The 21,432-nt window shown below is 37.9% G+C and overlaps 3 protein-coding genes and 1 long non-coding RNA gene across 10 annotated transcripts in view; 2 read left to right on the forward strand and 2 right to left on the reverse strand.

Annotated features, from left to right (window-relative positions):
• LOC146467294 (uncharacterized) overlaps positions 1–21,432 on the reverse strand; it is a 285,496-nt gene that overhangs the window by 123,130 nt on the left and 140,934 nt on the right. The gene's annotated exons all lie outside the window — the stretch shown is intronic.
• LOC146467299 (C-type lectin domain family 4 member G-like) overlaps positions 1–21,432 on the forward strand; it is a 134,244-nt gene that overhangs the window by 33,375 nt on the left and 79,437 nt on the right. The window lies entirely within an intron of this gene.
• LOC146467301 (uncharacterized) lies at positions 9,202–15,215 on the reverse strand. 3 transcript variants are annotated; one of them, XM_085126232.1, is made up of 4 exons: positions 14,888–15,215; positions 14,697–14,756; positions 14,213–14,278; positions 9,202–10,859 (listed from the first exon to the last, which is right to left on the reverse strand). In XM_085126232.1, the coding sequence occupies exons 1-4, from the start codon at positions 15,036–15,038 to the stop codon at positions 10,828–10,830; spliced, it is 309 nt and encodes a 102-aa protein (XP_084982358.1). In that variant the 5' UTR covers positions 15,039–15,215; the 3' UTR covers positions 9,202–10,827. The 3 variants fall into 3 exon arrangements, with proteins under 3 accessions (XP_084982358.1, XP_084982359.1, XP_084982357.1); XM_085126233.1 differs by lacking the exon at positions 14,697–14,756; XM_085126231.1 differs by lacking the exons at positions 14,697–14,756; positions 14,888–15,215 and having other exon boundaries at positions 14,213–14,675.
• LOC146467302 (uncharacterized) lies at positions 17,763–18,377 on the forward strand. The gene is made up of 2 exons (XR_014867754.1): positions 17,763–17,877; positions 18,222–18,377. It is a non-coding gene; the product is annotated as an uncharacterized LOC146467302 (long non-coding RNA).

Genomic DNA, 21,432 nt, shown 5'->3' on the forward strand with positions numbered 1-21,432 from the left:
AAGTGCATATTGCAATAATAAAGTTACTTTAACCCTTTAACACCTAATATCAAAAAACAAATTCTCCTATCTTGTCCGCATACTTTTGTTATACCAACAAAATCCATCTTGTGTGATCATATCCTTAATTCTCATGAACTCAGAGTTTGAATAACCATAGATATTACAAGGAGAAATTTGGTACTGACCACTGTTAGGACTTAAAGAGTTAAATACATTTCAAGTGCTAAAACGTTTCATTATGATTTTATAAGTGGTTTTCATTGCCGCCATGTTGGTGGACAAAACCTATTAGTGGTTTGCATGTGACGTCATGGCGGCCATGTTGTTGTACAGGAACAATACGATTTTTCTCCTCTGGGTGTCAACTTCCATTTTTATGCAAACTATGTGAACAAATTTTCCTTTGTTCTGTACACCAACATTGCGGCAATGCAAACCACTTATTGTTGGCGTCAGTCTTAATATTCTCAACAGTCCGATATTTCATTGATTGGTTGGTTTATTTCATCAACAAGCTCGCGCGTATTTTGTATACACGTCCTCCTCTTTTTGTTCATTTTGTAATTCAGCTGCAGCTGAGTAAATCTTTCGTTTAGCTTCTGGGGAAACAACCTCGTTGTGGTCTTCTGGGATCTCCATCTGACCTCCATATAATTTTCTTCCTCTGCGGCGTCGACTCTTGATCCAAGCGTCACTGGAATATAAAGGTACGATATTTTCGTGCGTTCGTTATGATCTACTTGAAGAAGTACAGTTATATATATTTATATAAATGTTATTCCTGCGCGTATAGATTGTAGCAAATTAACGAATAAAAATTCAGTCAGCAAAACAGAAAATGTCTATTATAATGCCGTAGGTTGATTGCACGTTACGTCACGGCGGCCATATTGGTGGTTGTCTTCTGGGAGTTAACTCCATTTTTATGCAAGCTATGTGAGCCAATTTTCTTTCGTTTTTACACCAACATGGCGGCAGTGCAATCAACGTATAGTTCACCAGCTCAAAAAAAATTGAGACAGTTACAGAAAATTGTTGAGTTTACCTACACTCGGTTAATTCACAGTTTAATGCACAAGTTCCTTCTTAAAGGGTCATTTATTTGAAATTGATCATTGTAAATTATTATTATCATTATTTTCATCATCACCATCTCTGGCTTCTTTTGACAAGTTTTCTAAATTGTGCAGGACTTTGAAATTGAACAACAAAATTTAGACTCAGACAAACAGTAGTCGACTCTGGCAGTAATCAGGGGCACCCAACGGATCGTTTCGGTAAAGTATCTGTTCGGAAGGCCCTTAATCCCCTACAATTTTCTAAAGGGAATTTTCACCTCGAACTTTCGTGATATGGAAAATTTAAGGCCTGGTGTTTTCGGATTGACAAAAATGTCGTTTCGGGTACCGAAAAAAGGTCAGCTAAGATTTTCGGAAAGGGAATAAGACTTAAGGTTTTCGGGAAAGGGACAAACGATGACCTAGTAATTTCGAAAAGACTCAAGTTCCCCTAGAATGACTGAACAGATAACAATATCATAGCGCTGCCTAAAATGAACCTATATATAGAGCTTTAAAGCCACTCCAGATAGCCTAAAATAGCGTTTCAAAGGATCTGAGAGAAAACTGTCGTTGGGTGCCCCTGAGTAATGAAGTTCGCTCAGATTGTCGAAACTGCGCAAGCCATAATCACCAAAACACTCACCCTCCAATGATCATAAGACCTAATTTCATAACAGGAACTTTGGAAAAAAGGTTCGTTCATGACTAACGAACTCAGCTGGTTATTTTGATCCAATAAGTGGGTGTATTCCGGCGATTAAGCATCAGTCGATGATCGATCGAAATATTCATGATCTTTTCATCAGTTCAATATCATAAAATAACCATTCCAACAGGATTTTCGGGCTTCGTCTTACGCAAATTCTACAATACCTGTCATCAACCAACAGGGATGCAGCAACAAACATCAAAAGAACGGCGACCCAGAACTTGTTCATCTTGATGATCTCTGTAAAAATGAAACACAAAAGGATAGCTTGCACCTTAGACCTCAACAACAACAACAACAACAACAACAACCTTTATTTTCCTCAAAATTAATTTAAGTGTTTTAATTACATTCTTATATGGTTAAATTTATTTAGTTTGCTTTGAAAATTTTAAGGTAGATTGAGGATGGAGGCCAAGTTAACTATCCGATTTTCTAGTTGGCCTCCATATTGCATAATAATGTCTAGAAATTAATAACAGTTGAGAAACCAAAAAATGAAAAGATTTAAATAAAAAAGAACTAAGTGTATAAGTTACAATAACTTATACACAGACAAGAGAGGGCTGGGGAATTTGTGATATGAAGAGAAGGTTCATTCGTGCAATTGTCTCAAGACTTCCAAGAGTTAAGGGTGTTATCTAAAGCTATGATCGTTGCGAATTGAAAAAATACTTCTACGATCTCAAGAGTCACTCGAGACGATTTTCATAATCCACAGTTTCAACTTCAAATCAGGCAAAACAGCACCACCATGATAAAATCACTGCTCCGAGGTTTCATTATAAAGCTCAAACCAACGTTTAGGGGATTACCAAATCAAGAAAAACAAGAAAAAAGGTCAGTAGGTCCTTCTACCGAGGCACCATATATATTCTATCTTCTTCACCCAAGGCACAAAACAATTTAACTGATTTCATTAAATCTTTAAAGTTTTGGCCACCTTTCAGAGATATACAAGTCGCCTCGTTAAGAAATTGAAACTGGGAAACGTTTGAGAAGTTTCCTTTCATTGACCATTCTTATCAGTGTTCATCTAAAAAGTGAGTGATAGTCAGTCAAACTCAATCCTATAGCACAAAAGATAACATAGACGTAAACCCTTCCATTTACCAAACCTAACGCGCAACTTTCCTTTTCAGGACAGATATTCTTTCCAAAAGTTCGACTTGGACACGCGGAACTGCTCGTTTAAGCAAACATGAAACGCGGTAGACATGAAAACCTTCAAAGGAACTAGGCTTTCTGAGAAATACCTCTAAAACAGTGGCTACGGGATACTTCTAAATTCAATAACGTCCTTCTAAAACAATGCTACGCATACCTCGTTCTTTAAGCGTGATGCCGAGCCTCGCCTATAACTCGTAACTTGCGTGCGACAAACACCAAAGAGAATGTGTTTATGCCTCTTTCTTTAACCGTGAAACCCCGTAGCCAGGTAGCTATGTAGCCTCTTTTTCACTTTGCCACGTAGCCACTGACGTAATCAAAGAAGCGAATAACTTGACTGACATACATGTAAAATGTATTGTGCCTTCTACCGAGGCACAATACCGTAAATGATCTTATAAACGCCGGGGGCGTTTATTGAATTTCGAGGGTCCGACGGGGGCGTTTAAAAGATAAGAGGCGTTTAAAAGAGAGAGGCGTTTTATTGTAATAACTGTAACAATACGGCATTACAATAATCTAAATGACAGAGGTTTAGCAGACTATCAACTCAGACGTGAAGTAGGCCTTGTAATTCAGGGATGCTTCAATGCTAGGACAAGCCGAAAGAAAATTGCTGGTATCGTAAGCACAGAGATCTAGAACATTAAAGAGCGCTATCCTCACTTTGAACTGGAAATTGAGAAAGACGCAACTCGCACACCGGTGTTAATTAAGCAAGAACGCAAATAATTTGACTGATTGTATTGTACATCTGTTTCTAGTTTATGTGTGGTTTTCAGGGAAGGGGGCGTTTATAAGACTGGGGGCGTTCGTTAGAGAGGTGCGTTTAATACAAACTTGACATATTAGGGGGGCGTTAATTAGATAGGAGGCGTTCATAAGAGAGGGGGCGTTTAGTGGATTATTGATGGTATATCTTCTATCTTCTTCACACAAGGCACAATACAATTAAACTGATTTCATTAAATCTTTAAAGTTTTGGCCAGCTTTCAGAGATATAGATAGCGTTTGACACGCTAAACCACCAAATCTTATTTGACAAACTTGAATATTATGGTGTCTGTGGACTTGCATTGCAATGGATTAAAAGTTATTCCTCCAACCGTACCCAATTCGTCCAGATTAACGATACCCATTTCTCCGAACAGATAATTAGACGCAGTGTTCCACAGGGTTCCATATTAGGCCCTTCATTTTTCATATTATATATTAATGATCTTCCCAAAACAACCTGAGACTGGCAGAATGCCTGCTCTTTGCAGATAATACTTTTTTTTTTTACCCTAATTCAGACCCTGATCACGTTGCCTCTGTAATGAATAGTGAATTAACTGACTAAAATTAGCTTATGGATGAAATCAAACATACTTTCTCTTAACATAAAGAAAAAAATTATGTTATATTTAAACCCAAACAAAAATCTGTGCACGCGAGCTCCCAAATTTCATTTGACAGTATACCCCTCAAGCAAGTAACAGAGGTTAAGTTCTTAGGTATTTATATTGATGAAGGTCTTACCTGTAAAACGCATATCAGTGATATTTTAAAGAAAATCTCTAAGTCCATTGGTATAATAAACAGATTTTGTTTCTTTTTGTCAATAAACACTAAAAAATCCTTGTATTATACCTTAATTTATCCCTATTTAACTTATTGTACTACAGTTTGGTCTTCTACTTATGTAACAAACTTAATCGCATTTTTCTTCTTCAAAAACGAGCTGTGCGAACTATGACAAACTCTAATCACCTTGCACCTTCTGCACCTTTATTTGCACATTTGAATATTCTAGATATTTTTCAAAGTGAATTCCCTTTATATTGCAAAATTTATGTTTTCCTATCACCAACGTTTGCTGCCCTCGCCCTTTTTAAATTTATTTCCGACTGGTAGTCAAATTCATATTATAATACTAGAACCTCAGCTCATTATGGACCTCACACCTGCCAAGCTAATATCAAGCAATTTATTATACTCTTTAGAAGGCCAAAAATATGGAATGCTTTGCCATTATCAATTACGTCTTCCCCTAGTCTATCCACCTACAAAAGAAAGCTTCTTGATTTCCTTAGTTAATTGTATCAAACGTCCGACTCTGTTATGTCTTGATAGTCTTACCACCGTATGTTAAAAAATCTAAATACAATGCCTTTACAAGTCTTACAGTCCTAACATATCTCCAAGGAGACCTCTCAGTATAAGCCCGTGGGTTTCTTGAGGTCTCTTCGCCACTTCTTACTTCTTCTTTTTACTATTATTATTCACTCTAAACTTGTATAAGATCCTAATTTATTATTCACTGTAACTTTCTATGATTGTATGTCGTGGTGAATAAATAAAAATAAATAAGAAATAAATATATAAGTCGCCTCGTTAAGAAATTGAAACTGGGAAACGTTTGAGAAGTTTCCTTTCATTGACCATTCTTATCAGTGTTCATCTGAAAAGTGAGTGATAGTCAGTCAAGCTCAATCCTATAGCACAAAAGATAACATAGACCTAAATCCTTCCATTTACCAAACCTAACGCGCAACTTTCCTTTTCAGGACAGATATTCTTTCCAAAAGTTCGACTTGGACACGCGGAACTGCTCGTTTAAGCAAACATGAAACGCGGCAGACATGAAAACCTTCAAAGAAACTAGGCTTTCTAAGAAATAACTCTAAAACAGTGGCTACGGTATACTTCTAAATTCAATAACGTCCTTCTAAAATAATGCTATGCATACCTCGTTCCTTAAGCGTGATGCCGAGCCTCGCCTATAACTCGTAACCTGCGTGCGGCAAACAACGAAGAAAATGTGTTTATGCCTCTTTCTTTAACTGTGAAACCCCGTAGCCAGGTAGCTATGTAGCCTCTTTTTCACTTTGCCACGTAGCCACTGACGTAATCAAAGAAGTGAATAACGTTACTGATATACATGTAAAATGTATTGTGCCTTCTACCCAGGCACAATACCGTAAATAATCCTATAAACGCCGGGAGCGTTTATTGAATTTCGAGGGTCCGACGGGGGCGTTTAAAGTGCCTATGAAGTAAAAAAAAAAAATGTCACGGTTTGTTGGTTTATGAATTTCTTAGTCTAAATATGTGGGTTTTACTGAACGAAACCTTCTCAATCCGCAATTATGATCTCTGAAAGGTTCGAATTTAGCGCTGGAAAGTGTCTCCATGTTGCGCGCGGCCAAAACGATCGTATTAGAAGGCGGTGACGTAGAAAATACTTTGGAACACACGAGTGTCATGGCGGCGAAGGGAGTTTCTTCGATCTCGGCGACTTATTATGCAGCTGATAACTCCAATATGACAAACTGCGCGAGAAAACTGGCATACCGAGAATAAGCATACATTACTTCCCGAGAGACGAAACTTTACGGCAGAAGTAAATTGGGTTTACCCGAATTCACAGGAAAGATTCAAGCCACAGAAGCCATAGCTCTTGCAAGCGAAAGACAACGATGATTAACCGTGTGCAGATATATTTCACTCTCATATCTGTGATAAACAAACATCCTGCAATCTTACTGCAGTTAAATAGTATAAGCATGAAATCACGGGCAGAGAAATCCACGGATCCTCAGTCTTGGCAGATAACATTTATTTAGCGCTCCCAGAAATCTTGCTTGATTCGAGGAGATAAACTTAAACAAATGCCACAGAGCATGTTAAAATTTATGCCATCATTCAAAATAGCTCAATGGATGTCATTTCCCTTGTTAACTTCTTGAAAAAATTATCGCAGAAAAGGCTGCATGAAAATAGAATTTCCAAGCAACTTGTGTGATAAATTTCCTGGGTGGTGGTGGCGGGGGGGGGGGGGGGGGGAGGAGGTTTAGAACCGAGATCTCCCTGGAGGTGCTCGCCTTCGGCGATTAATTTTCAACCCCTCTGTACGTACACCACTACGAAATGGTCCAGCTACACCACCCGGTTGGGGCGTGGGGAGAGGGATCTTTCATTCGAAAGGGGCGGGGATGCTCCTCGTCTCGCTTAGGGGTGTAAATTTCGGATTATGGCTCTACTTAGGGTGTTCTGGGCAAACGCCATTATATTTAGCCTTGAAAGACTCGTTTAGGGTTGCACGCAAAGAAGTATGAAAAAATACATATTAAATATATATAAAATAGTCTCTTTTAGGGGGTCAAAAAGGCTTGGGCCACGCCCAGATTGGTCTCCTTAAGGGGTTTAACTCAACATTTCCGACGAGCATCTCTGCATCTTTTATATGAGTGTCTCTTCCCCCCCCCCCGGGATACGCCGCTAATGTGGCATAAAAGAAGGGCTTTACTAACTCTGGAAATTTTTGGGAAGCTGTTCCTATAGCAAGCAACGTGATGAATAAATTTCGGGAAAATACAAAATGTCGAAATATGATAAACCTAACATCCAAGCAAGGAGTTAAATCTGAGCACTTCAAATTATTTACTCGATACTTTGTCTCGAGGTTTTGCTGCACAAAAAATTAAATTTAATTTGAAATATAACTGATATAAAGCAAAGTACACAGAAGTGCATATTGCAATAATGAAGTTACTTTTACCCTTTAACACCTAATATCATAAAACAAATTCTCTTATCTTGTCCCCATACTTTTCTTATAAAAGTACTGGGGAGACATTATTAAAATATCAACAATATTCACCTTGGGTGATCATATCCTTAATAGGCCAGTTTACAGTTGTGTGCCTAGTGACCTGGTCTTGAATTGGAAGCAAGGCTGGGGTTGACCTTGTTTTGATACAGACCTCACTGCTTTTCATATGTAAATGCAAATAGTTAGCATAAGAAGAGTATGATCTGCATATGAAAAGCAATGAGGTTTGTATCAAAACAAGGTCACCCCCACCCTCGCTTAGAATCCAAGACCAGGTCACTTAGCACACAACTGTAAAATGGGCTATTCTCATGAACTCAGGGGTTGAATAACAATAGATATCACTAGGAGAAATTTGGTGCTGACCACTGTTAGGACTTTAAGAGTTAAGTACGTTTCAAGTGCTAAAACGTTTCATCATGATTTTATAGGTGGCTTGCATTGCCGCCATATTGGTGGACAAGACATATTGATTGTTTGTTTGTGACATCATGGTGGCCATGTTGTTGAACAGGAACAATACGATTTTTCTCCTCTGGGTGTCAACTTCCATTTTTATGCAAACTATGTGAACAAATTTTCCTTTGTTCTGTACACCAACATTGCGGCAATGCAAACCACCTATTGTTGGCGTCAGTCTTAATATTCTCAACAGTCTGATATTTCATTGATTGGTTGATTTATTTCATCAACAAGCTCTAGCGTATTTTGATCGGTTGATTTATTTCATTAATGACAAGCTCGCGCGTATTTTGTATACGCGTCCTCCTCTTTTTGTTCATCTTGTAATTCAGCTGCAGCTGAGTAAATCTTTCGTTTAGCCTCTGGGGAAACAACCTCGTTGTGGTCTTCTAGGATCTCCATCTGACCTCCATATAATTTTCTTCCGCTGTGGCGTCTGCGTCTCCACCAAGCCTTACTGGAATATAAAGGTACGATATTTTCGTGCGTTGGTTATGACGTGCCAGAAGAAGTACAGTTCTATATATTTTTAGTATAAATCTACTAGTGTTCTATCACGAATGCCGTTCTCTGATTGGATACGCTACTCGCTATCTATTCTGTGATAGATAGTAAGTAGCGGTTGTCAACAAAATTCAGCCCGCTTCCTCGCGTTTTCGAAGTGTCTGTGAGGCGGATTTGGATAATTTACTTGTTAAGTTTTCAGTGAACGACTAGCAGATTTATACTAAAACAATTAGATTATTCGGTCTCGATTTCGATGCGTGATAGCTGATTTGGGCTGCGCCCTCATCAGCTATCACGCGATAGAAATCTCGAGCTTATAATTTAATTGTTAAATATAATGTCATTCTGGCGCGTATAGATTGTAGCAAATTAAGGAATAAAAATTCAGTCAGCAAAACAGAAAAATTTCTGTTATAATGCCGTAGGTTAATTGCACATTATGTCACGGCGGCCATATTGGTAATTAGGGAGTTAACCTCCATTTTTATGCAAACTATGTGAGCAAATTTTCTTTCGTTTTTTTACCAACATAGCGGCAATGCAATCAACGTATAGTTAACCAGCTTAAAGAAATTGAGACAGTTACAGAAAATTGATCAGGATACCTACACTCGGTTAATTCACGGTTTAATGCAAAAGTTCCTTCTTGAAGGGTCATTGATTTGAAATTGATCATTTGTAACTTATTAAACGCTTTCCAAACTATTTTCAGTTTTTCCAAAATCTGTAATTCCGCTAGAAAATAAGATTAATAACCTTTTTTGCGTAATCATTCCGCAAAAACTGTATATCTTGATAGAAAAATTCGTGAAGCTATTAATATGCCGCAAAAAGTAACGTTATCTAACGTTTTTGGTGAAAACTAAACAGTAAAAGTGACTTTCAAATTTTCTTATTTCTGAGGACGGCAGTTTTTTTACAAATTTGTCTCTATTGAATTTGTTAAAACTTGCGGATAGCGAAAAAATGTAATTTTAAGGTATGAAAAGTTCTTCTCTTTTAGCGGATGAGGAAATTCGTTCCTCAGAAACTGATATAATAGGTGGTTAATCAGACGTTATCTTTCAACCATAAAAAAGGCATTGCCACATGTATAATTTTTCATGCATCAAAACCAAGGGTCCGAAATTCGGACCCTTGGTTTTGACTCCGCTAAAATTATCAAAAAACACCATGCTAAATTTATTCAGAAACCAAGGGTCCGAAATTCGGACCCTTGGTTTCGACTCCGCTAAAATCATCAACAAACAAAATGCTGAATTTATTCAGAAACCAAGGGTCCGAAATTCGGACCCTTGGTTTCGACTCCGCTATTAAAAATCATCAAAAAACACCATGCTAAATTTATGTAGAAACCAAGGGTCCGAAATTCGGACCCTTGGTTTCGACTCCGCTAAAATCATCAAAAAACACCATGCTGATTTCATTCAGAAACCAAGGGTCCGAAATTCGGACCCTTGGATTTGACTCCGCTAAAATCATAAAAAAAAACCATGCTGAATTCATTCAGAAACCAAGGGTCCGAAATCCGGACCCTCGGATTTGACTCCGCATAAATCATCAAAAACACCATGTTGAATTTATTCAGAAACCAAGGGTCTGAACTTCGGACCCTTGGTTTTGACTCCGCTAAAAATTAAAAAACACCATGCTTAATTTATTCAGAAACCAAGGGTCCGAAATTTGACTCCGCTTTAAATTATCTTAATTTATTTTGGAAAGCAAGGGTCCACAAATGTGGAAATACATTCATTTAGAAAGCCGTATTGCTGAATTTGGACCCTCGCATGTGACTTGCCTACCAATTCACTAAATACAGGGTGCCTTTTGATTAACGTTATTTTCCATGTGATGCAGAATGCCCACTGATTATTAGATAATTTACTTTCATGAGAATACTAATTCAAATGTCATCAATAATGCAAAATGTGCTAAGTTCCAATAGAATTAGATTTAATCACTGTGTCCCTGTTAGGTTCTCCTCTCTAGTCTTGTACGCTTTCCTTAAAAAGGCTTTAGTTCCTGGTAACAATTTGGAATTTTCGTCCAGTGAAAATCCAAAGCACTTGATACAGGTTTTTGGCAGTTGCTGCGCCCAGAGCTGGTTCTCATTAGACCCTCTGCGTGCAGGAAGTGTGTGTGGCCGCCATTCCTTATTATAAGAGCCCCTCCAGTAACAGATAACGAACCCATCCTTGTTAACTTCAAAGACCTTTCCAATAACTGGATGCTTGCGATAATTTTCGAGTTCCACTGCAACAAAATCTCCTTCTTGCAGTAGGTCTACATCGACGTTTTCTTGGACATCTTGTGCTCGCCTAGCAGGGGTTCTGTAAGGGCCTGTGTAAATCTGCCAGCGGTAAAGTAAGAGGAAGTGAGGTTTAGATCTTATTTTATCATTTTTTTAGTAATAAAAATGTACAGCAACATGATTATTAGACAAAAATCGTTACAGTCAACGCGATAAATAAATTTGTCTCAATATTTTGCCTCTATTGACACGTTATTTAAATTTACCGAGGTAAGTGTTTTTTTTTTATTCTTTTATTTTTGCTTTCTTTTCTATTACTGTTCCCCTTTCCCATTGAGCGAGTTAGAACGTAATTCTTCTCCCTGCTTATATCGTCTTCTGTGGGTTTTATAAGAGCCGCTACAGAGAGAACACACAGTACGCTTGTTTCGCTTTTCACGTCACGGAAAACGGAATTTAAGAGAAAAGTGATATCGTGCTTAGAATGTTTAGACTCTATTATTATTGATTATGAATGATATCTACCTCTTCAAGAGGTGCAGTCTCCTTCTCTCGCAGCTGGGAAATATCATGGCATAATGGGGTTGACAGGCCTACGCGACTCTCACGTGCGTGTTTAGCCTAAATAAGAGTTTTGCCCTCACGGGTTATGTCTTCCAAAGAACACCCTTTTCTCTATGAAAAGAGCGGTGCTCCCGGTAAAATTTTCTTTTAGCGCTGGATTTTCTTCTTATTAAATGCCATCTATGATTTGGAGGATTTGCGCGATAGACACTGAACAAAGCTATGTGTTTAACTGTCCCATGTGTTGTAATTGATCTCAAAGGTCATTTTGACCTCTTGTTGTTACGTTTCCGTTTAGCGACTGTCGTTCTTATGCCGTTTGTGGCATTTAGTTTAGGCTTGGTATGGCTCATTTCAGTGCGTCTGGTGACAGTATAGCCTCTCGATCTTTTTATCGTTGTAAGGATAGGATTTGAACCGTGTAATAACTATACATTATCTTTCTGCTTTTGTCAGATTGCCGGGCCCGGCTATTTGCTTTTGTTGCAAGATGCTGTGCTTCTTATCACGGTTATTTGTGCTTATAGAACTGGCTATCCAACTAAACCAAGAATTTTGAAATAAAATGAATTGCCTAATTTTTAGCGCTGTTTTCTCGAATAATTTTTTTTCACTTGGAGGAGCCACTTCAAAGAGGAAAAGGAATTTGTTCGTTTGCCTTAAAAAAAATTTGGACAGTGGCTAGTTTAACATATACAATAAACAACAAAAACGTGTCTGCCGCGAATTTTTTCATTCGAAATATTTTTTCTCCGAGAGAGATTTTTGTACGATTACTCCACATTTTTTTCATCCTATTTCGAAAATGCTCTATAACTTTTCACTGCGATTGAATATGGCAAAACGCAGACACGTTTTTTTTAGCGCTTTGGGTCCGGAAACTGAGGAGCAAATTTTAAAAATAAGCAAAAAACAAAATTCACTTTGACTTGTAGCTTTAAAAAGGTGATTCGGACGCTCACAATTAGAGGTCGTGATAAATTCGACAATTCATTTTATTTCAAAGTTCTTGATATAGTTTGATAGCCAGCTCTATAAGCTTTAATTTGATATGGGGATTTAGGTATCTACAGTTTAAACCGGACGCGCTACATCGCTTAAACGCGAAACACCTCTGAAGGTACCGGGTAACCTTAAGTAGTAACAATTATAGACTTATCATTCTTGCTAACACACATATATTGTTGTCAGATAATGTTTTTGTTTGCTGTTTGAAATGTTGGTGGCCAAGTCAATAAATAAGGCAGGGAGGATTCCGAGCGGTAAATGTAAAAGATGTCAGTTGTTGTTTCCTGCCGCAATAAACTTTGGCGGCGCGGAAAACAACTAACGGAAAACCACCGGCGTTTGCGGCGGGCTATTTGAATAGCTGCCCTAATTAATTTTATCTGTTAGAATTCTTGCCAAATATTTTCTTAAGCTCTCCCTTTGTCGTCAAATCAGTTATTATCATAGATTGTTTTTTTTTTTTTTTTGTCATACAATCGAGTGCCTCGATTCATTTATTGATAAAAGAGGCTAATCGACGACATATATTGCAAGACAGAGACAGCAAGCGCTGACTGATCAGCAGTTATCGAATTTAAACGGTGCGAGTGTACATTATACTCAAACACGGAAAGGCCTGCAGTTAACTCAAAATGAGCACAGTTTTGCTATTCTTGTTGAAGACGGCCACGCCGGCTACTCAATTTTGTTAAATTAAAGTACTGATACGCGCTTGTAACACCATCTTGAAGAAATCAGGAGCGATTTCCTACCAGAAGTTTAATTACGTTCAGGATGAGAGATAGTTAGCCAGGGCAGAGTTACTCTTTTAATCGCTCTAGAAGTATAGTGAAAGACCCAAAGAGGGAAAAAACAAAATAAAAACAAAAACAAAAAAAGGGTGTCGCGAGTGGCTCGTTCGCTTAGTGAGCAGAGAGTACGCAAACTTATCTGGCTCAAAGAAAGGGCACTCACTGGATTTGCTTAATCCTTCTAAAGGTGAATATAATAATTTGGATAAGCGAGAATCAGGAATTACAGAGAAATCCTATGAACTCTTCTGACTCCCATACGAATAGCAAATAGGAGTCGCTGTACGGGTGCCGTACGAATAGCCACTGTGTTTTATATATTCATTTTCCTTTATTCATACTTCAAGTTTTTATTAAGAAATCCGCAGCTCCCAGATGGCTTGATAGCTCAGTTGGTAGAGCATTGGGAAGGTCTTCTATTTAATCTGTCATCCGCAGTTCAAATTTATGTTCCATATATTCATAATGAGTAAAAACGATGTACGATGGAGGTGCAGAACTGGTTTTATCTTCTAATATATTTTTATAGGATAATTTCTTTTATTTCATACAAACTAGTGTTTTGCGGTATAAAAAGAGTACTCTATAAAGATAGCCGGGACAGAGAATAGAAAACTCACTTTAATATTCCGTAATGCGGAAACAAATTTATGAACTTCATGACAGACTAGAGACAAATGCAAAACACATACCGGGATATGATGATGACCTGGAGGAGTCACTGGCGTCATCAGATCCTATTGCATGCATTTCTGCTACAGGACAAATATTTCAGTAACAAATTCATTGAAAAAAACTCAAGAATTTATTTGTACGTTGGTCCTGTTTTAAATTAAAGCTTTACTATGAACACAAACCACGCAAATGCGTAATTGTATAATTAGAAATTTCAAAAATGCGGTGCCAATCCCCTGCTCTGCACGCATGTTACACTCAAAGAACTGTTCATCGTTTGTGTCAAATAGGAATAAATTTGGCGAGACAACTCAAGGCATAAATCCTACTCCAATCATGGTCTGTAGTGCTTTTAGCTCCCTCAAAAAATAAATAAAATAAAATAAAGTAAAAAATGGAAGGGTATATACATACCGGACTGTGCATTTGGTATTGATGAGTCCCGGCTGGAGTCATCGAACCCAATGGCATACTCATTTTCTGAAATAAACAACTGCACTTTAGTTTAAGGGTAACTCAAGACGATTCAAGACTATCCTCTTTTAAAACTGAAATGAATACACTGTTTTGTTTAGTAAGTAAACAACATTTTAATTTTCACCAAATGTTTTGAAAATGAACGCATTGAATACGAATAAAATAATATACTCGGAAAATTTTAAGGCTAACAATAAGCCAAATGAAGGTTATCGTGGTCAAGTCTGCATAGATTTATTGAAATACCGTACTATAGCAGGTAAGAGAACTTTACAGGCTCAAATTGCCCCAAAAATATTTAAATAAGAATTAGAAAGCTCAGCCTTAGGCCCAATATTAGGCGTTCTTACAAACAAAAAAAGAGTGTATTATAGTTACAGCATTAAATGAAAGGACAAAGATCACGATGCTACATAGTTACCAGATTTAACAGGAGAGCACGTTTTACTGGTTCCTTCTAATCCAACGGCACATATATCCTCTAAAATTGAAGTTAGTGTCAAGAACAAATTTTGATGTGAGAACATAGTTGTACCTTAATTAAGAGAATTCAAAGCGTTCTTGTCCCAATATAAGAAAACTTAAGCCAACAAGAAGTCATTTGAACCTTACCGTCGTCTTGAAAGAAAGTGCTACTTTCCACATTCAAGCATCTTCTGAAAGAGCAAGTAGCTGTTTCTGGAGCTTCTCTAATTCTCTTATTCACTGGTTCTTCCTTGAAAGGAGACGGGAAAGAACTTCTCGTATCCGAGTCTTCATCCATGATGAAACGAAGCTGCCGCGCGGACCTCTAATAAGTCATTTTGTTGAGCAGCCGTTTTGGCAGCAAACTGTAACTGCTTTTTCGGTATTCAACAAACGTAAATTTGGTTACTCTTTTTCCGGCCACATCCGGTAGCACTGCGCCCGCGGGCCTTACAGAAAGGCTCGGTTGTCAATAATCCTGCCGCGAATAGCGACCGCATTCGCTTCCATTCAGTGCTCTAGATAAAGACTGCTGCGGTCAACTGAAACCACGACAAAAAAGAAAAAAATGTTTGTGGCAAACGTGTTATGTCAAGATATAAAAGCATGAGGTTCCTGAACTTTTGTCCATTGGCCACCGCCCAATTTAGTGTAGAGCATTTCTGATCGACGGCCAAGTTAATTTGCAGATCCTACCCCCAGTTGACGAAACTGAGATCAGTATAGCTCGACAACACTTCATTCGCGATCGGTTAGCACAAGATCACAAAAACGAGAATAACAATGCCCGAAACTTCAGTATGGTCCGATCGAAGGAGAAGATGTTTTTATTTACCTCGGTAAAGATAGACTGAAGTTGCAACAAGTTTATGGGAAAGTCTTGAGTGATGAGAAATCCACATATAAGCCGAGCGACTACCTTACAGGTAAGGACCTACCTCTTTCAGCAGTAATTATTCAACTGCATGCTCCTTGTCTCATGTTTGCAATTTTTTGACAAAAGTAAGAGCCTATGTGATTTGTGTTTTGTAGTTCCGTTTCGAGCCATGCTGAAAAGGATCTCATACAAAGTGCCATTTGAAACTTAAATATTTCAACCGCCATAACAGCGATGGAAATTTCAAGAAAATAGTAAAGGAGACCAGTCATGACGAATGGGTATTGCGATTCAATCAGGAAATCGAAAGGTTGAACTCCGTGAGCCGTACCGCTACCACTGCTGTAAATGAAAGTTATCCAAAAACAGGAGAGGTCTCCATGAGCGCACGCGGCTGCGAAGATAATGAAGGTGACACTTTGTTGAACACATCTTCGGACAGAAGTTTAAGTTTACGTGAAAGCACCGATCTGGAAATCACCCACATAACAGGGGAGGCCAGCTCATCAGGTATGAAAACAAAAATATTATTAAGAACATCAAGAAGGCGAAACCCTTCCCATTTCTATCGGAATTACAAAGTGACATCATTATTTTAATCTTCGAGACAGTATAGTGCCATATAAAATAAAAATAACTGGACTTTTTGATCACATTTAAGATGCTATTAACAATTATTTAGAAAGACTTAGCAAAGTCTCTGAAAGAAGTCAAATTTCTGGATGTTTTGCGTTGCTGCCATGGAACTACACCGAGTGAAATTTTTCTGTGTTCACACGAAAGAATCGGAGGCATCTTAAAAATGTGTTATCTGTTATAACAGCTGTCAGATGACTGATGAACAGTCTAAACGAAATCCAGGGCTATTAGGATACTGGTTGCGAAAATGGAATGTGGGGGAAAAATGAAAAAGTTGCGAATACATCAAACAAGTCAAAGAAATTTCGCTCGATTGTATAGTTCAGTTTGTCCTCGGCTATACAACAGGAAAAAATTGCTTTCCACGGACTTTTTTATATTTTGTTTAATGATTTTGGCACATGTCTGTTATGGAGTTATCCGGCAGGGAACACCAGCCAGCCAATTAACTGCTTTCTTGCTGTTAGAAAAAAAAGGGGGGCACACCGCCTTTTCGATATTCGTTCTTTTTGAATGAAGACGTAGCGCTTCCTTTTGATCGAAAAAAAAAAAAAATGTTCGTTTCGGTAGGACAACAAATGGTGCAACAGTCCTTCCGGTTTCCTTTCCACTGGATTTTTTTGTGAAAAAAAAAAAAAGGAATAATTGCAAACGGATTCCTCCTTCTCGTTCTTGCCGAAATAAACGGAATATCACCGAACCATTTGCCTCATCACACTTACGTATTATGCTCCTTGGTGAGTTACGCGCTTTTGTCCCAAAATTTCCAGTGGAAAGAACCGTTCCATTTGATTCCCCAACGGAACTACTGTTTTTTTCATATAAAATGAAAAGCACTTGAGAATTGTACTGTTACATTTGGCGGAAATTAAATTTTCACCGGTTATTCCTTACAAATAGAGAGCGCTCACGGGAAATGTACGATAAAACATAGTTGATGTAAACCTGGTTTGAAGGGCGCAAAACATAGGGGCGAGCGGTCTCTTCTCGACTGATTTGTTAAATTTGCAATCAAAATCCTTTACTTTTAGTGGAGAACAGTAATTACAGTCATTTCCTGTACTTTAATATGTGGTCAACCATGGTTAATGAGGTAAAAAAAAAAAAAAAAGCCGAAAAGCCAGCAGCCAGACCCGAAGAACAAATTGGATAAAAGATAATTTAGATGTTAACATGAGTTTGGTTAGTCTCCCACGCGACTGGGAATTTGTCTCGATGAACGTTGGGTGACGAGACAAAGAACTGCTACCTGGGAGACAAGGGAATAGTTTTGCAATAAACATAGATGTCGAATGGGTTGAAGTGGCTTTGCCTTATAAGTTTACAAACAAAACGCATCCTGTAAATCAGACATGATCCTAGAGATGATTACTTACACAGGAAATTTCTTATCTCTTTTAGCCGATCACACCAGTTGCGGTGGAAATCAAGATCCTCTCGCCTGTTCTTCTCCAGTGGCAACTGCACAGACAAGTCGTAAAAAAAAAAACTCTCGAAATCTCGCCAATGCACCGTATTCCGAGTAAACGAAGAGATAAAGCGAGCGACAGCGAAGAAGAAGCCACTAGCGATGGACAGTTCGCTGAAATGCAGAAAAGATGTGAAGAATGTCGAGTCGGGGGTAAATAAATTTCACTGTTACTGTCAACCTTTGCGTGCCTGAAGTAAAAAAAATCAAGAGAATAAAACGCTTATAGCCGAACACAACACAGCAAGCCTTTTAAACGGCAACGTATACTCCGGAAAAGCTAGGCTTGACTCTACATTTTGCGAGCAGTTTTAGTGTCGAGGCAGAAAGCATAAAGCATTACGAGGCATTTCTCCGACAAAAATATTTGTCGGACTTATTTGTGACTTTTGTGGTAGACCGATCTTTTTAATGAGAATGAAAAGCACAATGTGTAAAAGCCTCAGTAGAAACAGGCTTGTTTCAATAGTTCTAACAGTTTTAATATTTCATTTCAGGAATTCATTTCTTACCAATAGAAAAGCTGCAAACCCCGAGAGATGAAATCCTCATTAGGAAAATTGATCCAATTTTCCTAGAAAAGCTCCAGAAGGACATGGAAATGGAACCTGAAGTACGAGTGGATCGTCAACCATTTAAGTCGCTCTGATGATTATGTGGTAGATCTTTTTTCGCATAATGCGGCTGCAATAGTTGCAACTATGCGGAGTGTCAGAAATGGCTTATATTTCGGTAAAGAGGAGGTGCAGGAAAACGCAAGGTTTCACCTGGCTTCCAAAGTCCAGCCTCGTAAAGCCCAGGAAGGAAAAAATAAACCCGGTTCCTCTACGAGAAACTCATAAACAGCATTAGAATTTTTTATAGACGCCGGTGGTGCAAAGGGTGAATATATAAGGGTGGTCTGTTTGATAAATCATTATCGATTGAAGTACGCAAATCATTTTGATAGAAATTTTGTCTAATTAAATTACTTATCCTTATTCATCCTTTGAACAACTGGAAACAGTTTTTTTCCCTTCATAAAGAGTAGAGTTATTATATGTTGCAGAATCACCTCTTATAAATAGTGTGAGTGTGTCAAGTAACCCTGCAATTTTGTTGACGGATAGCACTGAACTCACTTTTCATCGTAAGCACAAGTCATTTAAAAGAGATTTGAGGTTTGGCTTAAGGCAATTGTCCTATCTTCGGAGTTGCAGCGTTTTGTTTTTACAATAGATTTTTTTGGAGTGTTAATCGAAGCAAGGGTCCGAATTTCGGACCCGTAGACTTACAGTAAATTGTTTTGGAAAAAGGCATTTTCTGCGGATTTAGTTGAACCAAGGGTCCGAATTTCGGACCCCTAGACTTAAAGTAAATTGTTTTGTTGAAAAACGCATTTTCTGCGGGTTTAGTTGAACCAAGGGTCCGAATTTCGGACCCCTAGACTTAAAGTGAATTGTTTTGAAAAACGCATTTTCTGCGGATTTAGTTGAATCAAGGGTCCGAATTTCGGACCCCTAGACTGAAAGTGAAGAATTTTTAACGACGCATTTTCTGCGGATTTAGTTGAACCAAGGGTCCGAATTTCGGACCCCTGGAATTAAAGTGAATTATTTTTAAAAACGCATTTTCTGCGGATTTAGTTGAACCAAGGGTCCGAATTTCGGACCCCTTGATTTAGAAAAATAAGACTTAAGATTACTTAAATGGCTAATTTGTGAGGACAATAAAAATCACTCCGCTGAAAAGAAGTTTTCTTGATGTGTTAACTTTTTACTCCGTAGGAATCGACAAAAACTTAACGTTAAAAATTCATCTCCGCACAAATAGCATAAAAATGACACTTTCTTTGGAAAATTGAAACTTTGGAAAAACTGAAAATAGTTTGGAAAGCGTTATTATTATTATTATCATTATTTTCATCATCACCATTTCTGGCTTCTTTTGACAAGTTTTCTAAATTGTGCAGGACTTTGAAATTAAACAACAAAATTTAGACTCAGACGAACAGCACTCGACTCTGGCAGTAAGTTTGCTCAGATTGTCGAAACAGCGCACTGAAGCCATAATCACCAAAACACTCACCCTCCAATGATTATAATGCCGAATTTCATAACAAGAACTTTGGTAAAAGGTTCTTCGTTGACTAACGAACTCAGCTGGTTATTTTGATCCCATAAGTAGGTGTATGCCGGCGATTAAGCATCAGTCGAAGATCGATCGGAGTATTCATGATCTTGGCATCAGTTCAAGGTTATAAAAAACCATTTCAACCTGGTTTTCGGGGTTCGTTTTACGCAATTTTTCTACAATACCTGTCATCAACCAACAGGGATGCAACAAAAAACATTAAAAGAACGGCGACCCAGAACTTGTTCATCTTGATAATCTCTGTAAAAATGAAACACAAAAGGATAGCTTGCAGATTAATTTAGATTAATCTAGATTAATTTAAGTGTTTAAACTACATTCTTATATGGTTAAATTTATTTAGTTTGCTTTGAAAATTTTAAGGTAGATTGAGGATGGAGGCCAAGTTAACCATCCGATTTTCTAGTTGGCCTCCATATTACATAATAATGTCTAGAAATTAATAACAGTTGAGAAACCAAAAAATGAAAAGATTTAAATAAAAAAGAACTAAGTGTATAAGTTACAAGAACTAATAAAGAAGATTATGATATATTGTTGTTACATATGTATGATAAGGTCAGCTTAAAGTGTTTTTACAAATTTTTGAGACAATTTAAACGTAAGGTTATCGGTATAGAAGCTTCGAGTATAAAGGAAAAACATAACGCCGTGTAGTCACAATATCATATGATATGATTATCAGCCTACTGCCCAACACAGTGACTGTACTTTGATGGCAAGAAAGTAGTTAAAAAGTCGTCGAGAGCAAGTCTAGTTCCAAAAACAATTGATCGAGCAAAGGCTGGTGGATGTAAAAAACTGCGAAAACGAGCCGCAGATGGCTTTGCACGTCTGAGCGATAACTTTATGTTCTGAAATTTAAAGGTTGTCTAGTTTAGGTCTCTCTGCAGCAGCAAAAGAACTATGAAATCATTCGATCGAAAAAAGGTGTGAGAAAATCGGTCTGTTGGTCACCAATGCTTGCCATAAGAGTTTCATTTGCTTTTAATTCCGTGCGCTACTCATGACTCACACTCCAGTATGTATTTAATTCTCTTTCTTATTTTCATCAATTTATCGAGTTCAGGCAGCACAGAGAGATACAGAGATATGGACGCGTACCAGTGGACGCGCACGAGAGAAAATGCGCGTCACTATTAATGACAACAATATAATCTCTCAAACAAAAAAAGGTGCGAAAAAGTCAACTTTAACTGCTAACGGTTTGCCGACTGGTGTTGTTGAAATATATTACGATATTAAACTATCAAACATTTGGCATATTTCATTAAATTTCCGCGAAATTACTAGCGAATCGAAAAGATTTCTTATAAACGTCTTTACGACTGTAACGGTCGTAATTTTGATCAGAGGAACGACGCAACTAAGACGTACAAAATGACTTTAAAGTTTGAAAGTCGATCGATTTTAAGCGGAGTTAATTACAGAATGAGGATCAAAATCGGCCAAAGTTCCATACATTAACTGTAATTTTAGCGGTATTTGCCTCGTCCCTAACCAAGGTGGCTTCACAATCAGTGAAAACGTCTTTTGCCAAGTCTGTCGTCATAGTTTAGGGTATTATCTAAAGCT

The sequence above is a fragment of the Pavona decussata genome, unplaced genomic scaffold (assembly GCF_977016875.1).
Source record: "Pavona decussata unplaced genomic scaffold, jaPavDecu1.1 SCAFFOLD_137, whole genome shotgun sequence".
In the NCBI taxonomy this organism is placed as follows: domain Eukaryota; kingdom Metazoa; phylum Cnidaria; class Anthozoa; order Scleractinia; family Agariciidae; genus Pavona; species Pavona decussata.